Source organism: Microtus pennsylvanicus, chromosome 20 (assembly GCF_037038515.1).
Source record: "Microtus pennsylvanicus isolate mMicPen1 chromosome 20, mMicPen1.hap1, whole genome shotgun sequence".
Taxonomy (NCBI): domain Eukaryota; kingdom Metazoa; phylum Chordata; class Mammalia; order Rodentia; family Cricetidae; genus Microtus; species Microtus pennsylvanicus.
Window position 1 is genome coordinate 10214438 of NC_134598.1, and position 25600 is coordinate 10240037.

The window sequence follows — 25600 nt, forward strand, 5'->3', positions numbered from 1 at the left end:
TAGAGCAAACCGAAATTTGCAGATGGCGTCTTCGTGTTCCCCTCACTATCTCCGCCGTCTTTCTTCTTTTGTATGTCTTTCCCTTTCTCCCTCCCCACGCCCCAGACAGCGGTCTCCTCTAGCAATGCTTAATTACGGAGATGATTTTTTGAGCCCTATCTTGTATTGTTGGTAAAATAGCGACGTCTCGGCAGGGGTGCAGGTGACCCTGAACCGAACAATGAATATTTATTGCAGATCTTCCTATTCTGAGTCTCCTGTATATACTTCGCAAGCTTTAAAACGTATGCCCTATAGTAAGACAGACAACCCTAACTCTAGCGAATAAAACACAACTCTGCACTTCCAAATAAAACACAACTTTTCTAACGAGCTATTTAAGACTTTGGAATAGTCCATCAGGCTGGAGGGGGAAGAATGTCTGTAAATTCTACTTTAATTCGACCTGGATTCATATTATAATTCAGTAGAAAATCCATAGCGTTTTGGTTTTTAATTGAGTGCAGACGTCCGACTCGGATAAAACAATCCTTCTTGGTTTACCTTCTTATTTCATCACCAATCACACCTCTCCCCTCTCCCGGAGTCAAGTGGATTTGCCCGGCTCGCCCCGCCCCGCCCCCGCGCAGGCGCAGACCGGTCGCTCCCAGCCGAGTGGCGGGAAAGGCAGTGGCCCCGCACCTCAGGGCCTCCGGCTGTCCGAGGCTCCGGGGAACTCACAGAGAGCAGGTGAGTGTATCGAGAGGACCCAGGACCGTCTCGGGCAGCTCCGAGGCTGCGGGGCTATGTGCGACCACGTCCCCGAGGCCGCGATTCCCGCCGCGCGGTTTAAAGGCGGGGGGCGGGGCGGGGCTCCCGGCGCGCACGCGCGTTCTGACGCTGCTCCCCGGCGGGCTTGCAGAGTCCTAGCCGCGGATCCGCGTCTCTGTGCAAGCTTTGTACCTCGGCTGGGCCTGGGGATGTGAGCCCAAGAGTTCCGGAAGCAGAGCAGGAGGCTAGCGGTGATTGCCACCTTGCAGCTGCCATCCAGTCCTGACCCGAGGACTCATCGGCTCGATGGCCGTCAGGAGTTGACTTTCGGGTTTTTATAGACTGGGTTTAATTCTCTTCACCCCCCTCCCCCCGATTTGGTAGGAGGATACGACCTCTATGTTGGGAATATCAGCTGGAATAAGAGCCATGAATTAAGCTTCTTTCCGGGAGTGCCATTTCTTTGTCTTTGATGCTGTCACTAGAACCTTATTTATTTATTTATTTATTATTTTGGTTTTTCGAGACCGGTTTCTCTGTGGCTTTGGAGCCGGCCTGGAACTAGCTCTTGTAGACCAGGCTGACCTCGAGCTCACAGAGATCCGCCTGCCACTGCCTCCCGAGTGCTGGGATTAAAGGCGTGCGCCACCACTGCCTGGCCATGCCCGTCGTTTTACCTTTACTTTGAAACTCCATTTTACCCATCCCATTTGACTCCTAACCTCAGGGAAAGGATGTGTTACCTGCTTTTTGATTTTTTTTTTTTCCTGCCTTTCCTGGGACGTTCTCGCCACTTCTCTCAGGTGAACATGTCTTTAAGGAGTAAGTGTGGCTGCCCTAATATCCAGCAATTCCAGTTATCTAGCCTTCCAAGCTGGTCACTCTCCCCAGCCCTACTTTTTTAAAAGACAGGGTCTCTGTATCAGACGAGATGGCTCAGCTTGTTGTGCCTAAAGAACTGGGTGCAATCCCCAGAGCCCACGTGGTAGGAGAGAACAGATTCCTGCAAGTCGACATGTAAATAAAGGACAGTCCTGGCTGGCCTGAATTCCCCGTGTAGACCAGGCTAGCCTCTCGCTCTCTCTGTGTTCCTGAAGTTTATCGTACCTTTGTCTTTTAGCAGTGACTCTTAACAAAGTGTGCTGAGCTCCTAATGATACGGTGTGCACAGAGATGAGGACTCGTTCTGCAGTTACGGTGGCAGAGTGACAGGGAGTCCTCCCTAAATCCTCACTGTGCTCCCTGCCGTAAGTCCTGATGCCTCCAGATTTCCAGCCTTGACCCCCACCCCACTACCTAGACTTGTCTGCTTTGGTCTAGGAAATGGCATTTATCAAGCACGCACGTATGTTATTGCTGGGTCAAAGAGTTGACGTTCAGTGCAGCTGCCGGCTGAGTTGAATCAGAGGCACCTGAGAACATTTCCTTTCCTTTCTCATCTTCCCACAGTGAGAGCTGAACCCAAGGCCCATGCACACCAAGCCTTGACACGACATCCTAACTAACCTGCCTTAGTTAAAGGGAGAGGCCCCCTGAGTTACCCACACTGGTCTCTGCCCTGTGATCCACCTGCCCGAGGCTCCCAGGTGCTGGGGTTACAGATGCCCCCCTACTCCCAGTGTAAGCAGCAATAGGAGTGGAACCCAGGGCTTCCTGTGTCCTCGGCAGCCAGCTGAACTCCATCCCCTGAGCACCCAGTAGCATTATCAGAACACTGCCCAGGCTCCACTCCCTGGAAATCAGTAACCATACCCTGAAAAATCCACGATGATTAGAAACTCTAAGGTTAGTGAGGGGAGTCAGCCAACATCCTGCTTTAGTATGTACACAGAATGTAAATGCCATGAGGTAGAAGTCTGCATGTGGCCCGGGAGAGGAGATGGCTTTTCAACCAGCTGAGCTGCGTCCCCAGCATGACCTTGAATCCCCCCCCCCCAAAGATACTACCTTTTTTTGGGGGGTTTTCAAGATAGGGTTTCTCTGTATGACAGCTGTAGCTGTCCTAGAACCCTGGAACCAGCTCTTGTAGACCAGGCTGGCCTCGAACTCACAGAGATCCGCCTGCCTCTGCCTCCCGAGTGCTGGGATTAAAGGCATGCGCCACCACCAGGCTCCAAAGATTTTACTTTTAATTACATGAGTTTATGCAGTTGTCTGTAGAGACACTTGCTCTCCTGTGAGCTGCCATGTGGGAACTGGGAATTGAAACCTGGGTCCTCTGGAAGAGCAGCCATCTCTCCAGTCCCAGCACAAACTTCCTTGAAGAGAAATCTGAGCAGACCGCTCCATGACTGTGCCAGTACCCTTTCTTTTCCAGAGGCCCAAACTGAGACTGATTTGGTAGAGGGTGGGCAGGCTGCAGCGTGCGGTGAGCTAGGTTCTGACGCCGTCTTCTGACCTCACAGTGCATGGTTGCATCCTGCAGCCTTTAATGTTATCCCCCGTGTGAGAGCTACTGAGTTCAGTGCATTCTGTAGAGGGTGGTGACTGGTGAAGATTTCTGATCTCCCCCAGGAGTGGGTAAAGAGTAGAGGGTGCTTTGTGCATCTGGGGTATTACTGTCAGGTCCTGAGTCACTTAGGAGTCTGGGTTGTGCCCACCTGGTTACCTAGAGAGGGTGCAGGGACCTGGATGAATGAGGGCATGCTTCTTGAAAGGAAAGTGCTGCAGCTGGGGCCGCGGAGGGGTTTGGGTTGATTGTTCCCGCTTGCTGACTTTACTTTCTGGTCTGCTAGAGCTGACTTCTGCTGGGCCAGATGAGGAACTTTCTTACAGATCTCAGGGCCTCAGAAACCACGGAGATCCTATGAGGTATATCTCTCCCCGGGGCTGGAGGCAGCTCAGCTGATGGAAGTGTCGTACAAGCACAGTGACCTGCATTTGAGCCTCAACACCATGTTAAAAGCCAGGCTTAGTGCTTTGTGGTTGTAATTTCGGCGCTGAGGAGGCAGAGACAGGAGGATCCCTAGGGCTCTCTGTCTGGCTATTCTTGTCTGATCAGTAAGCCCCCAGTCCCAGTGAGAGGCCTTGTCTCAAAATGATGAGCTGGAGGCTCCTGAGGAACAATACCTGAGGTTGACCCCTGGCCTCCACACACGTACACAGACAAGCACATATATGCCCCTGTGGACTCCACCCCCTACATACACAAATCTTGTAATCAGTGTGTGGTTGGAGGGAGGGAACATGTGGAGGTCAGAAGGCAACTTGCAGGCATCAGTCTCTCCTTCTACCGTGTGGGGCTCTGGATAAATACTCAGGTTCTCAGCCTTGGTGGCACCCTTACCTGCTGAGCCCTCTTGCCAGCCCACAGCTAGGGCTCTTAACTCCTGTGTACATATGGACCAGGGCCACATGAGGAAGAACTGTAGAAGACGAAGAGCAGAGCTCTCCCGAGGTGAAGGTCCCAGAGCCAGTCCTCCTTTTTCCTGCTGGGTGGTCTTAACTCTGAAGCACGTTTCTTTGGTTTCAGGATCTGGCTCTAGTGTGGGCCAGGTCTTAATTCATACACTGGAGTTTCTTTAGTTTTTAATACAAAGAAGCCTCGCCTACTATGCACAGGGGCCTCCCTGAGTTTGATTCCAAGCACCACAATTGATTAGTAAAAAGTTTACTTTCCTGCCAGGTGGTGATGGTGCACACTTTTAATCCCAGCACTTGGGAGGCAAAGGCAGGTGGATCTCTGTGACTTCGAGGCCAGCCTGGTCTACGGAGAGACTTCCAGTACAGCCAGGACTACACAGAGAAATCCTGTCTCAAAAGACCAAAAAGGGGAAAAAAAGATTAAAAAATAGTTTTTCCTTGGCCTGGGAGCATCACTTTTAGTTCTGACAAAAGTGAAGCCCAAAATATTCTTGAGTATTGAGCCCTCGCTTGTCTGTTCTCACCACACAGGGCCCTGGCCCTCTCCCTTGTCTCTGGTGTCTGAACTTGTCCGTGATGAACTGTGAACTTCTCGCCACGTGCAGTGCCCTTGGGTACTTGGAAGGGGACACCTACCACAAGGAGCCAGATTGCTTAGGTAAGCGCTCATCCGAGGAATCAGGTGGAAACACACTGATTGAGGTCTGGTGGATTCCTCGGGCTGTGTACGAATGGGCGGGGGCAGCTCCTGTGACCTGGGGTCACAGGCAGGTGTTTTATTCTCTCTGAAGAGAGTGTGAAGGATCTGATCCGGTACTTGAGGCATGAGGACGAGACGAGAGACGTGCGCCAGCAGCTGGGGGCTGCACAGATCCTGCAGAGCGACCTCCTGCCCATCCTCACCCAGCACCGGGGTGACAAGCCCCTCTTCGATGCTGTTATCAGGTTCCTTCCTTGGCCTGTTGACTTCTGCCAAGTGCAACATCTGTTGGCAAGGAAACCTAATTCCTTCTTCCTTCGTTGTCTCCCAGGCTGATGGTGAATTTGACTCAGCCAGCCTTGCTCTGTTTTGGCAGCGTGCCTAAGGACCCCAGTGTGCGGCACCATTTCCTGCAGGTTCTAACTTACCTGCAAGCCTACAAAGAGGTGAGGAGCCTTTCTCCAGAGGCGCTAGGTCCGAGTATGGAGAGGGATGAAGGGGAAGATGGGCACTACCACGCAGCTGTTCCCTGTTCAACAGGCCTTTGCCAGTGAGAAGGCTTTTGGAGTCCTCAGTGAAACCCTGTATGAGCTGCTGCAGCTGGTGAGTGAGTCTCCGCCCTCCGCTTCCCACAGGAGAGGATGCCTTACCTCCCCAGGCGCAGTGCCGGGGAAGGTCCTCAGCCCTTAGTGATATGGAAGTCCACTCTGGAGTTTCTAGCCGCCTGGGGACTGCTGTGCGCACACGCGTATGCACGCACACACACACACATACACACATCCCACTTTCTTTGCTTTCTTACTCTTTTTTTTTTAAAGTTTATTTTATATGTATGTGTTTTTTGCTGGCATGTATGTATGTGTATCATGTGTTGGGTGCCCTCGGAGGTCAGAAGGGGCATGGGATCCCCGGGACCCGTAGCTGTGGATGGTTGGGAACTGGAGCTGACTACGGTCCTCTGCGAGAGCAGCCGATGCTCTTACTGCTGAGATTGAGTCTCCTGTAGCCCAGGCTGCTTCACACTTCAGTTCACTACTTCGCTGTGTAGCTGAAGCTGGTTTTGAACTCATGATCCTCCTACCTCTTCCTCCTGAGTGCTGGGATTATAGCTGTGTACTCCCATCCTCTGCCCCCTGCCCCATAGTCCTGGGGATTGAATCTACCACTGAAATCGATCCCTAGCTTCTTTTCTTTCTCGTTTTTGAGGTGAGGTCTCGCCATACTGCCCAGGATAGTCTTGAACTCACTCTGTAACCTGGGCAGGCTTTGAACTTGCAGTCATTTTGTCCCAGTCTCCTGAGAAGCTGGGATTACAGAGCTGTACCTCTGGGCTTGGTTCACTCTCTTCTTGTTTTATTTTATTATATTTATTTACTATTTGTTTGTTTGTTTGTTTATTTTGAGACAGTCTCACTTTGTAGCCCTGGCTGGCCTGAAGCTCAGAGATCCTTCCCCTGCCTCTGCCTCCTGAGTGCTGGGGTTAAAGACATGCCACCATTCCTGGCTTTTCTTTTTGTTTTTTAAAAATTGATTTAGTTAGGGCTGGCGATATGGCTCAGTGGTTAAGAGCACTGATTGCTCTTCTAGAGGACACGGGATCAATTCCCAGCACCCATATGGCAGTCTGTAACTCCAGGATCCAGCACCCTAACACAGATAAACATACAGGCTAAAACACCAATAAAATAATTTTTAAAAAAGTAAAAATTGATTTAGTTATTAGTGTACGTTTATGTGTCTGTGTGTGCCATTTTTTTTCTCTTTTTGCCCAGGACTGGGAGAATCGGCAGGAAGAAGACAACTTGCTGATTGAACGGATCCTGCTGTTGGTCAGAAATATTCTCCATGTCCCAGCTGACCTTGAACAGGAGAAGGTGAGGGTCTTGGGGCATCTGAGTTCTTGTGCTGTTTAGGGTGAACTCTCTACTTCCAGGTTTTCTGTCTTCTGCCTTGGGGACTTTGGGGGCAGTCATGGAGCTGAGCGTGTCCTTCCTCCCTCTCCACCGACTCAGAGGATCGATGATGATGCCAGCATCCATGACCGGCTTCTCTGGGCCATCCATCTCAGCGGCATGGACGACTTGCTCCTCTTCCTGTCCAGCTCCTCTGCTGAGCAGCAGTGGAGTCTGCATGTGCTGGAGATTGTTTCCCTCATGTTCCGAGACCAGGTGAGCCCTGCGTACTCTTCTGCTCCCTCCGTCCCTGTGCTTCCTGTCACCTGGCCTGTTGCTCTGGTAATGATGGGGAGGCAGGTAGTTGGTGCCCAGACTGTCCGAGGCCTGTCAGCAGTTATGTATGTCCATCCGTGGTTCTCGTTCCTACTAGGAGTGAGCTAAGGCTTAAGAAATGCATGTCCTGATTCTGATTCTTCTTCCTCGTTCCCAATCCAGATCCCTGAACAGCTAGCTGGAGTAGGGCAGGGACGCTTGGCTCAGGAGCGAAGCACAGATGTGGCAGAACTGGAGGTTCTGCGCCAGCGGGAGATGGCGGAGAAGAGAACTCGAGCCCTCCAGCGAAGCAACAGGTAGGTGGCGGTATGCTCTGCTGTGCCCTGGGTCACAGCTGCAAACACCCAACATGGACAGCTTGAGGCTGGGGCTGCTTAATAATATTTTAAATGAATTCTTACAAAGCTGTTGACAGAAGAGAGTTGCCTCCACTTTAAGGGAACTGAGGATTCATTTTGGAACCTTTTTTTTCCCTTGAAGGCACTCTCGATTTGGGGGCTCCTACATTGTCAAGGGGCTGAAGTCCATTGGGGAGAGGGACGTCATCTTTCACAAAGGCCTTCACAATGTGAGTACACACAAGTACTGGGCAGAAACATTGGAGTTGCAGGACCTGAGGAAGGCTCTGTCCTCTAGCTCAGAGATTGGTGACCACAGTAGAGGTGGTGTTGACTGTGTTGTCTCCCCTGATGCCATCACCAGTACCAGAGGCAGACACCCTTCTAGGCATTTCTCCCAAGAAGACAGGCTGGTGCCTGTAGAAAGAACTGCAAGGTGTGGGGCAGTCAGAACTTACTCTAATGGTGCAACCCATACCCTCAGCTCCAAAACTACAGTTCAGATCTGGGGAAGCAGCCCCGGAGGGTGCCGAAGCGTCGCCAGGCTGCCCAGGAGCTGTCTGTTCATCGCCGCTCTGCCCTCAACGTGAGACTCTTCCTCAGGGACTTCTGCTCTGAGTTCCTGGAGAACTGTTACAACCCACTCATGGGTGCAGTCAAGGTGAGAGCCCGGAAGGACGTCTAGGCCGTTAGGGGTAGAGCAGAGGGGCAGTGTGGTCAGTGGTTGGCAAGGAGGACAGGGGGGCCGTGGAAGGCTGGCTGTGTGGACTGCGGAGGGAGTGGGCCTGACAGAATGAATATTATTCGCATGACTGAAAGACAAGTTCTCCGTGGGACTGGGCAGTTCACTGGCTGAGAACACTGCTCCTGCAGAGAGCTGCATCCCAGATCAGGTTGCTTGATGCTGCCTAGAGCTACAGCTTCAGGTCTGATGCCCTCTTCTGGCTTCCGTGGACATTGGCAGTCTTTACACACCCACACAGAGACGTGTGAATTACAAAATAAAATGAATCTTTTCTTAAAAGAAGGCTCTGGAGCAATTTCCTCAGAGGAAAGGGAGGAGAAACGAACAGAGCTGAGGAGAACAAGAGGAAACTGGAAATTGTAGATCCTAGGAAATATTGTGTTGATGTCCAGGGTCTAACCCCTCATCTCAGGCAAGAGCAGCTAGGAGGGAGGTAGAAGCCCTGAGGTCATGGTGGTCTCTTTCTTAGGATCACCTGCTTCGGGAGCGAGCCCAGCAGCATGATGAGACCTACTACATGTGGGCTTTAGCGTTCTTTATGGCCTTCAACCGAACTGCCTCCTTCCGCCCTGGCTTTGTCTCCGAGACCCTCAGTGTCCGTACCTTCCACTTCGTGGAGCAGAACCTCACCAACTACTATGAGATGATGCTGACTGACCGCAAGGAGGCCGCGTCCTGGGCACGCCGGTCAGTGGGAAGGGCATTGGGGATCACAGCAGATACCTTAGCCTGCTGGGAGTCTGACCACCAGAATCGTGCATAGTCTTTTTCCTGTTTCAAAATTGAGGTGGTCAGGCTAGTGGAGGGACCGGTGTGTCTTCTCATTTTGGAGATACTCTTGGGGAGGGGGTTGACATTTACCTTTGCCAAAGCCTTAGTTGCCTCCGTCTTACCTGTTGCCCCCCACTCTGTCAGGATGCATCTGGCTCTAAAGGCCTATCAGGAGCTGCTGGCCACAGTGAATGAGATGGACATGTCCCCAGACGAGGCTGTGAGAGAGAGCAGCCGCATCATCAAAAGTGAGGCCTTCCCGCTTCTTAACTAGAGTCTCATCCTTCCACATCCCGGCGTCATCTTTCCTTTCCCGGTCCCTCTCATTCCTTCTCGTCTCCACCCCTAGACAACATCTTCTATATGATGGAGTATCGAGAGCTCTTCCTGGCGCTCTTCCGGAAATTCGATGAGAGGTACCACCCACGCTCATTCCTTCGTGACCTGGTGGAAACCACACACCTCTTCCTCAAGATGTTGGAGCGGTTCTGTCGAAGCCGTGGGAACCTGATGGTGCAGGTACTGGGCAGCTGCAGGGTGTGGGAGGAGCTGAGGGGAGGGTGAAGGACAGGGCTCCTCGCATTGAGGCTCATGGTATTGCCAGTGTGGAGTTGCCCGGTAGGTTCATCTTTAACCTATTTCAAAAGGGGAAGGTAGAAGGCATAGTGAAAGACAAGCCAATCTGTACTGTGCATTCATGCATACAGGTTCACACAGGAGGTCAGGCTAGTCCTATTTTGGGGGGGGGGGGAGATTTTCAAGACAGGGTTTTGCTGTTTAGCCCTGACTGTCCTGAAACTCACTTTGTAGACCAGCCTGGCCCTCCAACTGACAGAGATCTGCCTCTGCCTCCCAAGTGCTGGGATTAAAGGCGTGCGCCACCACCACCTGGCCAGGTTGGTCCTCCATTAATTTCGGTTAGAATACACTCAAACAACGTATGTCAGTCTCTAGGTTCCTTTTTTTTTTTAATGTTTATTTATTTATTTATTATGTATACAATATTCTGTTTGCGGGTATGTCTCCAGGCCAGAAGAGGGCACCAGACCTCATTACAGATGGTTGTGAGCCACCATGTGGTTGCTGGGAATTGAACTCAGGACCTTTGGAAGAGCAGGCGATGCTCTTAACCACTGAGCCATCTCTCCAGCCCCCATGTCTCTAGGTTCCTAAATTGAAATTGTGTCCAAAACTGATTAGTGGATGAAAAGCCAAAGACAGAAAGTCAACAAAATCTCCAGTGGGTCTCTGTCTTAGATGCACAGAGATTTAGCCTGGTAAACACGTTTATTTTTTAAAAAGTTTTTGTCTGGGGCTGGTAAGACTGCTCAGCCGGTGAAGGCACTTACTGCCAAGCCTAGTGCCCTGCCTTAGAGCCTTCGGACTCACGATAGGAGGAGGGAACCGATTTCTCCAAGGTGTCCTCTGATTTCCATATGTCTGGCTATCTTTCCCTTTCTATCTCTCTCTCTCTCTCTCTCTCTCACTCACACACACACACACACATACAATAAAATAAAGTCAGATCTGGGTCTGGAGAGACGGCTCAGTGCTTAAGAGCACTGGCTGCTCTCCCAGAGAACCCAGGTTTAATTCCCAGCACCCACATGGCAGCTCACACTTGTGTGTAACTCCAGTTCCAGGGCATCTGGCACGCTCACACAGACATACATGCAGGCGAAACACCAGTGAACATAAAATAAAAATAATCATACAGTGTCAGAACTGAGCTACAGATGTGGCTCAGCGATTAAGAGCACTTGCAGTCATTGCAGAAGACGCAGGCTTGGTTCCCAGGGCCATGTGTAGGCTCAACCATTTGTAACTTCATTTCCAGGTTACCCAGAACCCCACAGGGCACCAGTCACATATGCTGTGTGTGTACATATGATAACAAAACATGTACAATAGCGAAACACTCATGCACATAAATATTAAAGAAATTAAGGCTGGAAAGATGACTCCGTGCCCAAGAGCACTGTCTGGTCTTGCAGAGGACCCAGGTTCAGTTCCTTGACACACAAGGAAGCTCACAGTGCTCTATACTCTAGTTCATGGGGTTACTCATGTCCTCTTCGGACCTCTGCAGGTGCTGCACACGTGAGGTGCACATACATTCATACATTCATGCTGACAAAGCACTCAGACACATAAAATAAAAATAAATCTCATTTTTTAAAAATCCTGCCAGAACTTTACTTGAAAGGCAAAAGATTGAAGAAGACTTTGATTTTTGCGCTCTGGACTCTGAGCATTAGTGGCTTGTCCTCTGCTTAGTTGTCTGTGTGGCAGCTGCTGTGCTAATGCCCATTAGCGTTATCCCTGTGCCTAAGGCTCCATATACTGGACTCTCACGTGACCCGTGCGGTGGGCCCTTCACAGCCGTGACTCTCACGTGACCCGTGCGGTGGGCCCTTCACAGCCGTGACTCTCACGTGACCCGTGCCGTGGGCCGTTCACAGCCGTGACTCTCACATTATCTGTGCAGTGGGCCGTTCACAGCCGTGACTCTCACATTATCTGTGCAGTGGGCCGTTCACAGCCGTGACTCTCACATTATCTGTGCAGTGGGCCGTTCACAGCCGTGACTCTCACATTATCTGTGCAGTGGGCCCTTCACAGCCGTGACTCTCACATTATCTGTGCAGTGGGCCGTTCACAGCCGTGACTCTCACATTATCTGTGCAGTGGGCCGTTCACCGCCGTGACTCTTGGGAGCAGAATGCAAAGCTCGGGTTAACTCATATGCCTGGTCTTCAGAAAGGAAAGGTTCTAGGCTTTCTTTCTACATGCTTTGCCTTTTACATTTATTTATTCATGTGTGTATGTGTGGGGGAGCATTGCCATGGCACATATGTGGAGGTCAAAGGCAAACGTGGAATCAGTTCTGTTCCTCCAGCACTGGCTCTGTAGTCGTCAGGCCGACTGAAAGCACTGTTACCTGCTGGGCCATGCTGGGCCTCCTCCTCACTTTGCACGTGTTTTCCAGTTGTGTGTCCGTCCCTACAGCAACTCTCTGCTCCATAATCGTCTTCAGGTCTTCCTGGGCTGACAAGATAGTCAGTGGGTAAAGGCCCTGGGCACCAAGCCTGACAGGTGGAGTTTGGTCATCTGGATCCACGTGGTTGAAAGAGAGAACTGACTCCCACAGGTTTCTCTCTGTTCTGCTCTCGTGCCAGCACACACGCATCCCCGTGAACACACAAAATCAAAGACATTGTCGGCCTGGTCAGATGGCTCAGTGCTTAAGAGCACTGCCTGCCTACTCTTCCAAAGGTCCTGAGTTCAATTCCCAGCAACTACATGGTGACTCACAACCATCTGTAATGAGATCTGGTGCCCTCTTCTGGATAGCAGGCACACATGCAGGCAAAACACTGTATATATAATAAATAAATAAGATCTTTAAAAAAAAATAGAAAAACATTGCCATGCGAGGCATGGTGGCACACACCTTTAATCCCAGCACTCGGGAGGTAGAGACAGGTGGATCTCTGAGTTTGAAGGCAGTCTTGTTTACAGAGAGAGTTCCAGGACAGGCTCCAAAGCTACAGAGAAAAAAAAAAAAGACATTGCCGCTTTTGGCAAGCAAAAGAAATGGGCATTTTGTGCTCTTCCTCATCATAGCTCCGAATGCACTGAAGCGATGGCATTTTCTCTTGACTTGCTTGTTTCTTCTGGAGGACAAGGAAGTAGTGTCCATTGCTGCTCCCCGTGTCCTCTGTCTGCATTCCACTTCTCTAACACTGAAGGGTAGAGACTTCTGTGGCTCTTCTGCTGTTACCAAACAGTTCTTTCTCCGTAGAACAAAAGGAAAAAGAGAAAAAAGAAAAAGAAGGTTCAAGACCAAGATGTTGCTTCTGGTAATGTCTCAGCTGGTCCTGGGGAGCTGGAGGCCATGTGGCCAGCCCTGGAAGAGCAGCTGCTTCGGTGTGCCCAGGTCGGTAGTTAGAGAAGGCCTATCCTCTGTGCGGACGGTACTCTTACAGACAGCCTGGGCTTCCTCCAGCGCTGCTCCCATGGCGGTGTCTGTCTGTAGGATCCCGAGCTCAGTGTCGACTCCGTTCTTCCCTTTGATGCGGCCTCAGAGGTGCCCGTGGAAGAGCAGCGGCTTGACGCCATGGTGAGGATCCAAGACTGCCTTCTGGCTGGCCAGGCCCCACAAGCCCTGGCCCTCCTGCGGTCTGCCCGGTAAGAACCCTGTGTCCCCTTCTTCCTGGGCTCTGAGGGATGGGGAGGCCTTATTTAATGTGCATTGGTGTTTTGCCATGGGGTCAGATTTCCTGGAACGGGAACTGCAGAGAGCTCTGAGCTGCCATGTGGATACTGGGAATTGAACCCAGGTCCGCTTAAAAGCAGGCAGTGCTCTTAACTGCTGAACCATCTCTCCTCCCTGAGTATTTTGTTTTTAGAAGTGTTAGTAAACACAGTTAACTGAGGAAGAAATAAATGCAATTCTACCAGCCAAGGTTAGCCATGGGTAGCATGTTGATGATTGACCTTTAGTGGCTTCTGTGTAGAGCTACTGTATGTACACCTGCAGACATGACTACCGTGTTCCTCACTTGAGTAGTGATGGAGGAAGGTCATTGGTTAAATAAAAAGAAACTGCTTGGCCCTCATTGGTTAGAAGATAGGTGGGAGGAGTAAACAGAACAGAACGCTGGGAGGAAGAGGAAGTGAGCTCAGACTCCACAGCTCTCCTCTCAGGAGCAGTCGCCTCAGGGAGACGCCATGCTCCCAGCTCCCAGGCAGACACACGCGATGAAGCTCCGACCCAGGATGGACTTAGGCTAGAATCTTCCCAGTAAGCGCACCTAGGGGGCTACATAGATGATTAGAAATGGGCTAAATTAATATGTGAGAATTAGCCTAGAAGAGGCTAGATAGAAATGGGCCAAGCAGTGATTAAATGAATACAGTTTGTGTATTGTTATTTCGGGCATAAGCTAGCCAGGCAGCCGGGGTGCTGGGGACGCAGCCCTGCCGCCCATATTACCACGGAGTAGTCTATTGTATGTACACCTGCAGACATGACTACCGTGTTCCTCACTTGGTAGTCTTTTTCACTTCTCTCTCGATATGTATATTAGGTTTATTTTATTTTATGTGTGTGAGCATTTTGCCTGAATGCATGTATATGCACCACATTTGTTCCTGTTTGCCAGAAAAGGATTTCAGATCCTCTGGACCTGGGGTTACAGATGGTTATGAGCTGCCATATGGGTGCTGGGAGCTGAACTCAGGTCTTCTCCAAGAGCAGCGTGCCTTGTGAGAAAAATTCCCTAGCCTGTCTCATCACTGAGGTAGCAGTTCACGTTCTCTCTTGGGTTGACACTTTCTCTTCCAGTCCTAACTGCAACTCCAGTTTCCTGTGCTCAAAGCCTTGTCTGTCTGTCCCCAGGGAGGTGTGGCCTGAAGGAAGTGTGTTTGGCTCTCCGCTCATTTCCCCAGGGGAAGAAATGCAGTTGCTGAAACAAATCCTGGCTGCGCCCCTTCCGAGTGAGTCTCCTTCCCTTCCTGTGTCTTCCAGCTGTGCCCTGTACCAGCATGGCAGAAACCCAGTAACCCTCACTCTTTGTCCAGGGCAGCAGGAGCCGATAGAAGGAGATGCAGAAGAGGAGGAGGAGGCAGAGGAGGAGGAAGAGGAGTTGCAGGTGGTCCAGGTGTCAGAGAAAGAGTTTAACTTTCTGGACTACCTGAAACGGTGCGGCCTGAGAGGACTGTTGGGGCCTGCGAGGCTGAGCTGCGGCTGTCCGACGCTGAATAACTTCCCTCTGTGTTTTGGTGCAGCTTTGCATGCTCAACCATTGTGCGAGCCTACGTGAGTCTGCTGCGGAGCTACCGGCAGAACAGCGCCCACACCAACCACTGTGTTGCCAAGATGCTGCACCGGCTGGCCCATGACCTGGGGATGGAAGCCCTGCTTTTCCAGCTCTCGTTGTTCTGCCTCTTTAACCGGCTGCTGAGTGACCCGGCTGCTGGAGCCTACAAAGTGAGGGGCTGTCAAAGGGTGGCCACGTGGGGTGTGGGTGATTCTCGAGAAAAGGAGGCGTCGGGGCGGAGAGATCCTCATCCACACAGTGAAGAGGTCAGCAGGCAGGTTGAGGGAGCCGCACAGAGGAGAGAGGAGAGAGGAGAGGCAGAGGCAAGCTGGGAACGGGTAGAGAAACGGGGCCAGGTCTGCAGAGTCATTTGGGCTGAGGTGCCATCGCAGCTTTTCTTTCTTACAGGAACTGGTGACTTTTGCCAAATACATCCTTGGCAAGTTCTTCGCAATGGCTGCAGTTAACCAAAAGGCTTTTGTGGAGCTGCTGTTCTGGAAGAACACTGCGGTGGTTCGAGAGATGACTCAGGGATATGGCTCCCTGGACAGTGGGTGAGCAAGGGGGGCTGGGGAGGCGCGACCATCATGTGATCTAACGTTTCTTCTCCTTTCGGAAGGGAGGGAGGAGGCCCATGAGGTGAATGCTGTTCCTGAGCTTACCCAGGCCAGGAACAAGACTGGACCTAAGTCTGTCACCTTCCGTTTCCTTCTCTGTCAGCAGCCTTCACAGTGGCTACTGATGACAGTGGGGTGATCCCCAGAGAGTCCACATGTGCTTTCTTAAAATGTGCAGGAAGTCAGGCTGTGGGTGGAGGCCGTGGCTGAGCCCAGCTCTGAGAGGAGAGTAAAGGTCCACCTGGGTCACATGAGACCTTGTCTAAAACAAGGCGTTTCACAGAAATGGCTGTCCTCCTGTCCTTATCTCTGGTCTCACTGCTCTTAGTCCTCGGAGTGTCAGGTTCTGTACTTCCAGAATCAGAAATCTCCTGATTTTGGCCTTTAAATTCTTATGCAGGAGAGCAAAGGCCTCTGCTTCCTGCCTGTTTGCGTCCCCTCCTTTACCCTTTGTTCTGGGCTATGGGGGAGAGCTCCAGATTTGTCTCTATGAACCAGTGGCCTGCGTGCACCTGTTCCTTTCTCACTGTTCGTGTCTTCCAGCCAGAGAGCCGCTGCGTGGAGCGCTGAGGAAGAGGCCCAGCTTCAGGAGCTGTACCTCGCCCATAAGGATGTGGAAGGTGAGAGGCTTTGAGGTCTCAAGAGCCTGAGGGGGGCAGCCTAAGCCCTCAGACTCCTTCATACTGCCCCGCTGCTTCTCCTTCACAGGCCAAGATGTCGTGGAAACCATCCTCGCGCATCTGAAAACTCGAACACGCAAGCAGGTCACCCACCATCTGGTGCGGATGGGCCTGGCCAACAGTGTCAAGGACTTCCACAGGTAAGGCCCTCGCTCTGGAGGGAGTGGAGGTCAGGAACCCTGTTTGCCCGAAGCCTCCCCCCGCACTGACACCTGCCTGAACAGGAAGGGGACCCGGATTGTCTTGTGGACAGAGGACCAGGAACTGGAACTGCAGCGGCTCTTCGAGGAGTTCCGGGATTCTGATGGTGAGTCGGGGAGATAGATGCTCAGGAACTGCAGAGCTGAGAGCCAAGCTGCCCTCTTCCCCGCTGCCTCTCATTCCTACTGAAGCTTTGTCCCACCCTTCTGCTCCCTTGCCACATTTGTGTCCCTTGGAGTGACCTAAGCTGGCCTTTGATTCCCACTGCTCAGTCCTTCCCTGCTGCTCTAGGGCATCCAAACGCACTCTCTCTACAGATGTTCTTGGTCATATCATGAAAAACATCACAGCCAAACGTTCTCGGGCTCGAATAGTGGATAAACTGCTGGCCATGGGGTTAGTGTCTGAGCGGCGGCAACTATACAAGAAACGAAGAAAGAAGTTGGAGCCCTCTTCCATGGTAACCATCGTCCTCCCTCCCTCCCTCCCTCCTTTCCGTTCCTCTCCTTTTTTTGGATTTTTAAGACAGGGTTTCTCTGTGTAGCTTTGGAGCCTGTTTTGGAACTCACTCTGTAGACCACGCTAACCTCAAACTCACAGAGATCCACCTGCCTCTGCCTATGGGTGCTGGGATTAAGGGTGTACACCACTGCCCAGCTCCTCCAGCCTGGGTCTTGCCCCAGAAAGCACTCTTGGATTCCTGCTCCTGCAGGCTATTCAGGCCAGGTCCCTTCAGTGGGTGGAGAGGGAACAAAGCCCCAATGTTCCCCTGAGACCCTACCTCTGTTTCCAATGAATTTCAGTCAAATGGAGATGAGTCCCTGAAAGATTCTTGGCAGGAAGATCCTGAGGAGGAAGAAGAACACTCGTCGGAGGAGGAGAGTGAGGAAGATGAAGAGAAAGAGGAAGGCTTGGAAGCAGAAGCAGTTCAGGGTAGCTCGTTTTTCTCTGCTGAAGACCTTGGCCAGAGCCTGTGTCGGGAAGGTGAGGACTTCGGTTGGGAGAGATGTCAGAGATGGAAGGCTAGGAGGGGGTGGGGACCAAGTGCAAGTTTCCCTCTTCACTCAGGCCTCTCCGCCCCCCTCCTGTGGCTCCAGAACTGCCTGACTCGTGCAGCAGATGACCAGGAAGAGGCTGGTGAGTGCATTGGAGACCAGGGCTGCTTGGGCTCCTGCGGCTGAGGCAAGTCCTGCCTTCATCCTCACCACGTGCTGTGGCTCTGCTCCAGGTTGCTCCCAAGGCATCCCTTTGGTGCCCCTGACAGAAGAAAATGAGGAAGCAATGGAGAACACACAGTTTCAGCATCTTCTGCGCAAGCTCGGAATGCGGCCCCCCATCTCAGGGCAGGCAAGTGTCAAAGCAAGATGATCTCAGCAGGCTGGGGACCCAGCCCCCCACCTCAGGGCCGGCCAGTTGAGCTGGCACGGTGGGGCAGGGTTCCTGATCCTGTGAGAACACCCCTTGTTGCCCTGCTCTTCCCTGCTGTCTTGTCTGTGCTCACCAGGGTTCCTGCATCAGGTCTTACTGTCTCTCCTTCCTAAGTCCATGCCCTAGTTCCCATGCAGACCCTCTCTGTGCGTCACAGCCTCCAGGTGGCATGCCATCTTTGCATGGCCATTCCACACACACCCCTGCTCCCCGTCATCCCGAGCCGCCTTCCATCCTGCGGATGCATAGCCAGTTCATCTTCCTTTTGGAAGACTCCTGCTACACAGACGTGCAAACTCCACCCCCGCATCTTCTTGTTGAACCTCAACTAGTAGGGATCAACTCAGTGTCCCTTCCTCAGAGAAGCAGGCTTACTGCCGTCCAACCCATGAATCAAACGCACTTACTTTGGTGCCCAACCCAGCAGCTCTATAGCATGTTCTTCTCCCATCGATTCTGAGCATGGGTCCCACCTGGTTCCTTTCCTGCATTTCCTGTTAACAGCTGGGCTTCCCGGGCGCCTGATGGAGTCCTGAGCTATACATTGGATATATGCTTTAAATGAAGACGTCAAGTTCACAATTCCTTTCCATTATTCTCCGCATACTTATTTATTTATTTATTTATTTATTTATTTATTTATTTATTTATTTATTTGGTTTTTCGAGACAGGGTTTCTCTGTGGCTTTGGAGCCTGTCCTGGCACTAGCTCTTGTAGACCAGGCTGGCCTCAAACTCACAGAGATCCGCCTGCCTCTGCCTCCCGAGTGCTGGGATTAAAGGCGTGTGCCACCATCGCCCGGCTCCGCATATTTATTATTTTATATTTTACTATTCAATTTATTTCTCTTCATCCAGTGAATAATAGAGAATCCAGTGGCCAGAGAGGCTGGTACTCTCTGCGTACTTTATCTATCTGCTGTCTTCCTGCAGGAAACCTTCTGGCGGATTCCAGCCAAGCTGAGCTCCACCCAGCTTCGCAGAATGGCAGCATCTTTGAATCAACAAGAAAAAGAGGAGAGGGAAGAGGAGCGAGAGCTTCACCCAGGAGTCCCTGGAGAGCAGAGTCCCAGTGAGCACCGAGCCAAGGCCCTGAGGGCCCTCTTGTCGGCCCGGAAGAAGAAAGCAGGCCTGGTGTCCCCAGAAGGTAGAGTGTCACTGCTCACCTCTTGGTTCCACTCATGTGGGTGTGAGGGCTGGGAAGGAGTTTGGGGGTGATGCCGACCCCTACCTTAGTTCTGTGTCTTACAGCTACTTCAGAGGAAGAGACTCCTGGGGAGGAAGAACGGAAAATAGTGCCCAGGAAGCGAGAGCTGCTGGACAGTGATGAAGATGACGAGGGGCAGGGGCCAGGTAGGGCTCTGATCGGGACCCGCCCTTCCTTCTGAAGACACTCTGCTGTTTGCCTTAGCCTTTACACTCAGATGTTTTCTCTGTCTCACCTGTCGTTTCCATAGCAGCAGCGCTGGGAACTCCAGTCATCCACAAGAAGAAACGGTTTCAAATTGAGGATGATGATGAGGACTGAAAGCCAGGCGCCTCTCCTGGAGACGGACACAGTTGAGGCATAGAAGCTGCTCTGCTCGCATTGAAGGTGCCCTTCCCTACGCTGATGGCCAGGATCTTAGGCAGCAGCGTTGGATGGACTCTGCGGGCCAGTCCTGCCCCAGGTTCATCTGTGTGTACAGCTGGTCTCTGGAGATGCAATCTCTTCTGGGAACCGTTTCCTAGGAAACAGGAGTAAATTAGCTCCACAGGGCAGCCTGCACTCACTCCCCCTTTCGGCTTTCTGCTGGAGGAGGTGGGTCCCAGCCTCTTTCTCAGTGTCTTCAGAAGGCCCTGGGTTCCCTCTCCTTTTCATGGCTGCTCCCAGGACACATGGTTGAGCCCATTCCTGCAGCTGAGAGAAAGTTGGGATGCGCTGCTCTCAAGATGATAGACATTCTTGATTTATGTCTCACATTAAGCCTGTAAGATTAAAAGTTGCTGATCTTGATGTGACATGTCACTCGGAGCTCTCCAGCCTTCTCTGTGTTTTTGGAAGAACTTTAAGAGTTAGAGTTAAAATCATCTGAGCTGAGCGTAAAGGCAGAGAATTACCACAAGAGGAAGGGGAAAGCGTGGGTATACCACCAAGCCTGACCCAATAAATATAATTTTAGAAAGAGAGACTTCTCTTTTCTTCCAACCTTCCCTAATAAACACAAAAGCAATGTAACCTCAAGAAGCTTCATCTTGCTGGCCATAGGGTGCATCCTGTTGGTTCAGCTCCTCATGAGGGATAAGATCAACTTGAATTTGAGGCTATCCTGGACAAGCTAGTGAAACTCTACCTTAAAAAACAACAGCAACAGAAAACAAAGTAACAAAGTCAACCAAACAGTATCAAGAATAAATCTTTTTTGTTTGTTTGTTTGGTTTGGTTTTTTGAGACAAGGTTTCTCTGTAGCATTGGTGCCTGTCCTGGAACTAGCTTTTGTAGACCAGGCTGGCCTCGAACTCAGAGATCTGCCTACCTCTGCCTCCTGTGTGCTAGGATTAAAGGCGTGTGCCACTGCCACCCAGCGAGAATCTTTAAAAAATTATTTCATTATAGGCATACCTGTGTAAGTGTACCAGATGTGTGTGTACACATAGGTACCCAAGAGGCCAAATGAGGGCACTGGGTCCTTGGGAGCTACAGTCATGAGTCATGGGCAGTTGTGAACTGCTGGGTGTGGGTACCAGAAACTTGTGATGGTTTGAAAGACAATGACCCCCAAAGGGAATGGCACTATTAGGAGGTGTGGTCCTGCTGGAGCAGTGTATCACTGTGGAGGTGGGCTTTGGGATCTCAGTCTCAAGCCACACCCAGTGCAACAGGCCAGTCACCTTCTGTTGTCTGCCAGTGAAGATGTAAAGATCTCAGTCCCACCATGATGATAACAGACTACACCTCTGAAGCTGTAAACCCCCAATTAAATGTTTTCCTTTATAAGAGCTGTGTGGTTATGGTGTCTCTTCATAGCAGTAGAACACTAAGAACTGAACTGGGGTTCTTCCACCCGTCTCTCCAGCCTGAGAATGGTTCTTAACGCATCTGCACCGGGGACACACAGAAGCTACAGTTTAAACCTGTTTGTTGGCATAGGGCAAAGGAAAGGACAACAGACCGGGCGGGAAAGTCCTGGGCAATGCAATGTTCTGTATGAACAAAGGGCAGGTGCTCAGCCTTGGAGCCAGCTTCGTGCCCCTGGCTCCCAGCCAAGCTGAAGGTAAGATTCAGAAAATGACCATTAAGAGCCAATGGCAAGCTGGACTTGGTGGTACTTCCATTTAATCCCAGCACTTGGGAGATAGACAGGTGGATCTCTGAGTTTGAAGCCAGCCTGGTCTACAGAGTGAGTTCTAAGACTGCCAGGGATACACAGAGAAACTGTCTTGAAAGAAGTACAGTTTCCAAGGACTTTGGTACCTTCTGGCTCTAGCCAGTCTTGGCATCTCTTGGTCCTGAACCCTTCTCACGTGCCCTCTAAGTACCGCTTTTTTTCCAGAAGGGCTATGCAGGCCTGTCCCTCCCCATTGTGATCAGGCTGAGCTCTGTGTTGCCTTTGACTGCTGTCGTCAGAACTCTGACCTTCAGGGGGAGTTAGGAAATCCATTACATAAGCAGGGTTGACTATTGATTACAGTCGTTGACCACTGCCTTATCAAAGTTGACCCCCCCTGGCCCCCTTGTGAGCAGGTGGAGGTAGGACTGAGTGTGTTTGATCCTATCATCATGGGGTTGGTTCCCCTGGCGACTTCACCCGTCACCTTAGCATGCCTCACACAGCAGACTGTAAGGATTTAAAAACATATTAGAAAACAGTGAAAGCCAAATGCTTCTCTTTTTTTTATTTTTATCTTTTGTTTTTCGAGACTGTTTGTAATCAGGCATCTGCACTGGCCTGCCCTTTGGGTCCTGACAGGATATGTCCTCAGCTGCAGCCACTAAGAGCATCTCCTGTGCACAATCGCTATCTTCCCTTTTTTAAAAATTGCTTATTAAAAAAAAACTATCCCTTCATTACACACACCAATCTAAGTTCCCACTTCCTCTCCTCCTATTCCCTCCACAAACCTTCCCACCCCACCTCCATCCAGTCCTCAGAGAGTATAAGGCACATTGCTTTGAGGAAGGTCCAAGGCCCTCCCTACTATATCTAGACTGAGCAAGGTATCCATCTAAAGAGAATAGGTTCCCAAAAAGCCAGTACAAACAGTCGGGATAAACCCTGGTGCCACTGCCAGTGGCCCCTCAGTCTGCCCCAGCCATGCAACTGTCACCCACATTCAGAGGGACTAGTTTGGTCCTATGCTTGTTCCTTCCCAGTCCGGCTGGAGTTGGTGAGCTCACATTAGCTCAGGTAGACTGTTTCAGTGGGTGAGCCCATCATGGTCTTGACCTCTTTGCTCATATTCTTATTCCTTCTACTCTTCAACTGGACTTTGGGAGCTCAGTTTATTGCTCCGATGCGGGTCTCTGCCTCTGTTTCCATTAGTCGCTGGATGAAGATTCTATGATGGTGTTTAAGATATTCACCAGCCTGACTACAAGGAAAGGCCAGTTCGGACACCCCCTCCTCTACTGTTTAAGGTCTTAGCTGGAGTCATCCTTGTGGATTCCTGGGAATTTTTCTAGAGCCAGGTTTCTTTCTAAGCCCATAATGGCTCCCTCAATCAAGATATCTCTTTCCTTGCTCTCATCTCTGTCCTTCCTCCATCTCAACTATCCCATTCCCTCAAGTTCCCCTCACCCCTTCCCTCTTTCCCTTCCACTCTCCCTTCTCCCCACACCCCCATGTTCCCAATTTTGTCAGGCGATCTTGTCTGTTTCTACTTTCCAGGTGGGTCTATATACGTTTTTCTTTGGGTTCACCTTATTACTTAGCTTCTCTGGGATCATGAACTATAGGCTTAATGTCCTTTGTTTATGGCTAGAATCCACTTATGAGTGAATACATGCTATATTCATCTTTTTGGGTCTTGGTTACCTCATTCAGAATAGTGTTTTCTATTTCCATCATTTGCATGCAACATTCAAGATGTCAAAGCTCCAAAGCCACAGAGAAACCCTGTCTAGAAAATCAAAAAAAAAAATTCAAGATGTCATTGTTTTTACCACTGAGTAGAACTCTAATGTGTACATGTGCCACATTTTCTTTTCTTTTCTTTTATCGAGACAGGGTTTCACTGTAGTTTTAGAGCCTGTCCTGGAACTAGCTCTTGTAGACCAGGCTGGCCTCGAACTCACAGAGATCCGTCTGCCTCTGCCTCCCAACACATTTTCTTTATCTATTCTTCAGTTGAGGGACATCTAGGTTGTTTCCAGATTCTGGCTATTACAAATAATGCTGCTATGAACATAGTTGAACAAATGCTCTTGTAATATGATTGGGCATCTTTTGGGTATATGCCCAAGAGTGGTATTGCTGGATCCTGAGGTAGGTTGATTCCCTACTTTCTGAGAAGCCGCCACACTGATTTCCAAAGTGGTTGTAAAGTTTGCACTCCCACCAGCAATGGATGAGTGTTCCCCCTACTCCGCATCCTCTCCAGCAAAGGCTATCTTGGTGTTTTTGATCTTAGCCATTCTGACAGGTTTAAGATGATATCTCAGAGTTGTTTTGATTTGCATTTCCCTGATGACTAAGGATGTTGAACATTTCCTTAAGTATCTTTTGGCCATTTGAGATTCTTCTTTTGAGAATTCTGTTTAGTTCTGTACCCCAACAAGAAGCCCTCTACCTGAGCTCTGTCACATGGTGTCTTTCTCTCACGCACCCCTGTATGGACTGAGGGGGTGGTCCAGTGGTAGCATGCTTGCCTAACATGCATGAATCCTTGGATGTGATTCCCAGTACCACATACACCGCACATGCTGGCACATACTTGTAAACCCCAGTGCTGGGGAGGGGGTGGCAGAAGGATCAGAAGTTCAAGGTCCTCCTTTGCTACTTAATGGAATTCCAGGCCAGCCAGGGACACAGAAGACCCCGACTCGAAAGACAGAGAACAAACTTTCCGTTACCTAGGAGATACAGAGGACTTTGTCTGGTCTGGTTTATGACCAAATAAGAGCTTGGGTTTACCGGACGATGGTCTGGGGAAAACAGAGCCACAGGGAGGAAGCCCCGTGTCAGGATGAGGTAATAGCTGGTTGGACAAAGTCTAGCCTAGAAAGAGGTAATAAATATTTGAGAATGATCGTTTTCAGTCATCCGATCCACAAGGCAGCCATACAAGACAGAGGACCACCTCGTCCTTCTGGCCACTGCTTTCAGGACAGGTGAGGATGACAAACAGCCGCTAAGGGGGTAGACACAGGGAAGCTGAAGTCTCCCGAGACTAGGACTCTTCCTAGCTCTGACTGTTCTAGGCGCCTGTTCACGTGGGGCATTTCCCCCACCCCCCTTTCTCTGAACTCTTCTCCTTCCCAACAGAGCGGTTCAACGGAGCCACCATGATCCAGGCTGCCTTACTCCTTGGCTGTGTCTTACTGTCCTCAGCGGTCCCCTTTCCAAGGAACCCCCAGACTGGCGCTCTGCCCGTTCAGCCGGCCGTCAGAGAGACTGAATCTACATCAAATGTGCTCTCCAGGAAGATCCTTCCTCCAGCCCCTGGCACCTGCCAGGTCCTCTTGAACACAGTGCCCTCCTTAGCCCCCTTCCCTGAGCACTTGTCCCTCTTAGCGCTAAAAGTGGCCCTGGAGGACGTGGGCTGCCCTGCTGAGGCCCAGTCTCTGCAGCTTCAGCTCAGTGAAGCAGGAGGGGAGGATGACACCGAAACCCTGGTCCTCCAGAGTCAAATGCGCAGCAAGGAGGAGGTTCTGAGGGGCCTGGGGGGGTTCCCTGGGGAACTGAGAAGGGTGCGGCGCTCAGGTATGCTGCCCGAGACGTGTCCGGATGAAGGAGCATGGGTGCTCCAAGAAAGTGCCTCGATTCTTGCTGAGCTTGCTGAGAAGTTCCCTTCTATCGACGTGGTGAGTGAGTTCAAGGCTTCTGTGGCCAATGTCACCCAGAAGTGCACCATCGAGTCTTGGGAACATTTGGAAGAAGTACGCATTAGGATGATGAAAAGCCCAGAAATTAAGAATGCCACACTCTCCACAGAAGATAAAATATACTTCATTTCTCGGCTGGTAGTCCTTCTGAAACGTGTTTTCATGAGCCTCCTGTTGGAGTATTTTTGGAGTTATTTTGGCTAGCAAGTCCTCATGGGCATCACGCGTACTTTCTCATAGCCAGTCTGCACACACAGACCATGCGTAACATGGAGCTAGATGCTGGCAGTATTTCATGATTGACGCACATCTTCCTTTGATCCGTGTGAGCACACTCTCGGTATTGAGATGTCTCTTTTCACCGACTTAACACTTTCTAATTCCCCAAATGAATGCTGTACCTCGGTGTGTTCATTTTCATTTGTTTTGAGATATTAAAGGGGTAGTGTTTTGTTTTGTTTTTGAGACAGGGTCTCACTGTGTAACCCTGGCTGGCCTGGAACTCAGAGATCCACCTGCCTTTGCCTCCAAGTACTGGAATTAAAAGCATGCGACACCATGTCTGGATTTGTTTTGTTATTTTGAAACAGACTTGCTATGTAGCCCAGGCTGGCCTCAAATTTATCAGACTCCTACTTCAGCCTTCCGAGTGTCTTACAAGGTTTATTTATTTATTATGAATACAGCGTTCTGCTGGTACATGATTGCACACCAGAAGAGGACACCAGGTGTCACTATAGACAGTTGTGAGCCACCATGTGATTGCTGAAAACTGAACTCAGAACCTCTGGAAGAGCAGTCACTGCTCTTAACTTCTGAGCCATCTCTCCAGCCAGGTTGTTGATTTTTGACCCTCCCTCTGAGGGACAGAAGAAGCTCGTGGGTCCTTCTCTGAGCATTCATCCACCCCTCCCAGACAATCACAGGCAA

The 25600-nt window shown here is 50.8% G+C and overlaps 2 protein-coding genes across 3 annotated transcripts; both read left to right on the plus strand.

The window, feature by feature from the left end:
* Nucleotides 1-644: 644 nt before the first annotated feature.
* Timeless (timeless circadian regulator) lies at nt 645-19642 on the plus strand. 2 transcript variants are annotated; one of them, XM_075954431.1, is made up of 29 exons: nt 645-729; nt 4645-4771; nt 4905-5058; nt 5145-5259; nt 5354-5416; nt 6586-6687; nt 6826-6981; nt 7204-7337; nt 7522-7609; nt 7864-8040; nt 8594-8811; nt 9040-9143; nt 9245-9414; nt 12701-12835; nt 12935-13086; nt 14300-14397; nt 14482-14602; nt 14689-14890; nt 15129-15274; nt 15881-15957; nt 16046-16157; nt 16242-16324; nt 16536-16678; nt 17022-17202; nt 17287-17355; nt 17447-17565; nt 18580-18793; nt 18883-18999; nt 19104-19642. In XM_075954431.1, the coding sequence occupies exons 2-29, from the start codon at nt 4690-4692 to the stop codon at nt 19172-19174; spliced, it is 3603 nt and encodes a 1200-aa protein (XP_075810546.1). In that variant the 5' UTR covers nt 645-729; nt 4645-4689; the 3' UTR covers nt 19175-19642. The 2 variants fall into 2 exon arrangements, with proteins under 2 accessions (XP_075810546.1, XP_075810547.1); XM_075954432.1 differs by lacking the exon at nt 645-729 and adding an exon at nt 3486-3561.
* A 4154-nt stretch (nt 19643-23796) lies between these two features.
* Nucleotides 23797-25229, plus strand: LOC142838703 (apolipoprotein F-like). The gene is made up of 2 exons (XM_075954294.1): nt 23797-23956; nt 24111-25229. Exon 2 carries the CDS (start codon nt 24131-24133, stop codon nt 24872-24874), a length of 744 nt encoding a protein of 247 aa, XP_075810409.1. The 5' UTR covers nt 23797-23956; nt 24111-24130; the 3' UTR covers nt 24875-25229.
* The last annotated feature ends 371 nt before the right edge of the window (nt 25230-25600 follow it).

Excerpts from the sequence above, each read along its gene's own strand:
- Timeless (XM_075954431.1), top strand. The coding sequence starts at position 4,690 with ATGAACTGTGAACTTCTCGCCACGTGCAGTGCCCTTGGGTACTTGGAA. Across the intron at positions 14,891-15,128 it reads CGGCTGCTGGAGCCTACAAA|GAACTGGTGACTTTTGCCAA; the intron begins GTGAGGGGCTGT and ends TCTTTCTTACAG. Across the intron at positions 18,794-18,882 it reads AGGCCTGGTGTCCCCAGAAG|TTCTGTGTCTTACAGCTACT; the intron begins GTAGAGTGTCAC and ends CCCCTACCTTAG.
- LOC142838703 (XM_075954294.1), top strand. The coding sequence starts at position 24,131 with ATGATCCAGGCTGCCTTACTCCTTGGCTGTGTCTTACTGTCCTCAGCG.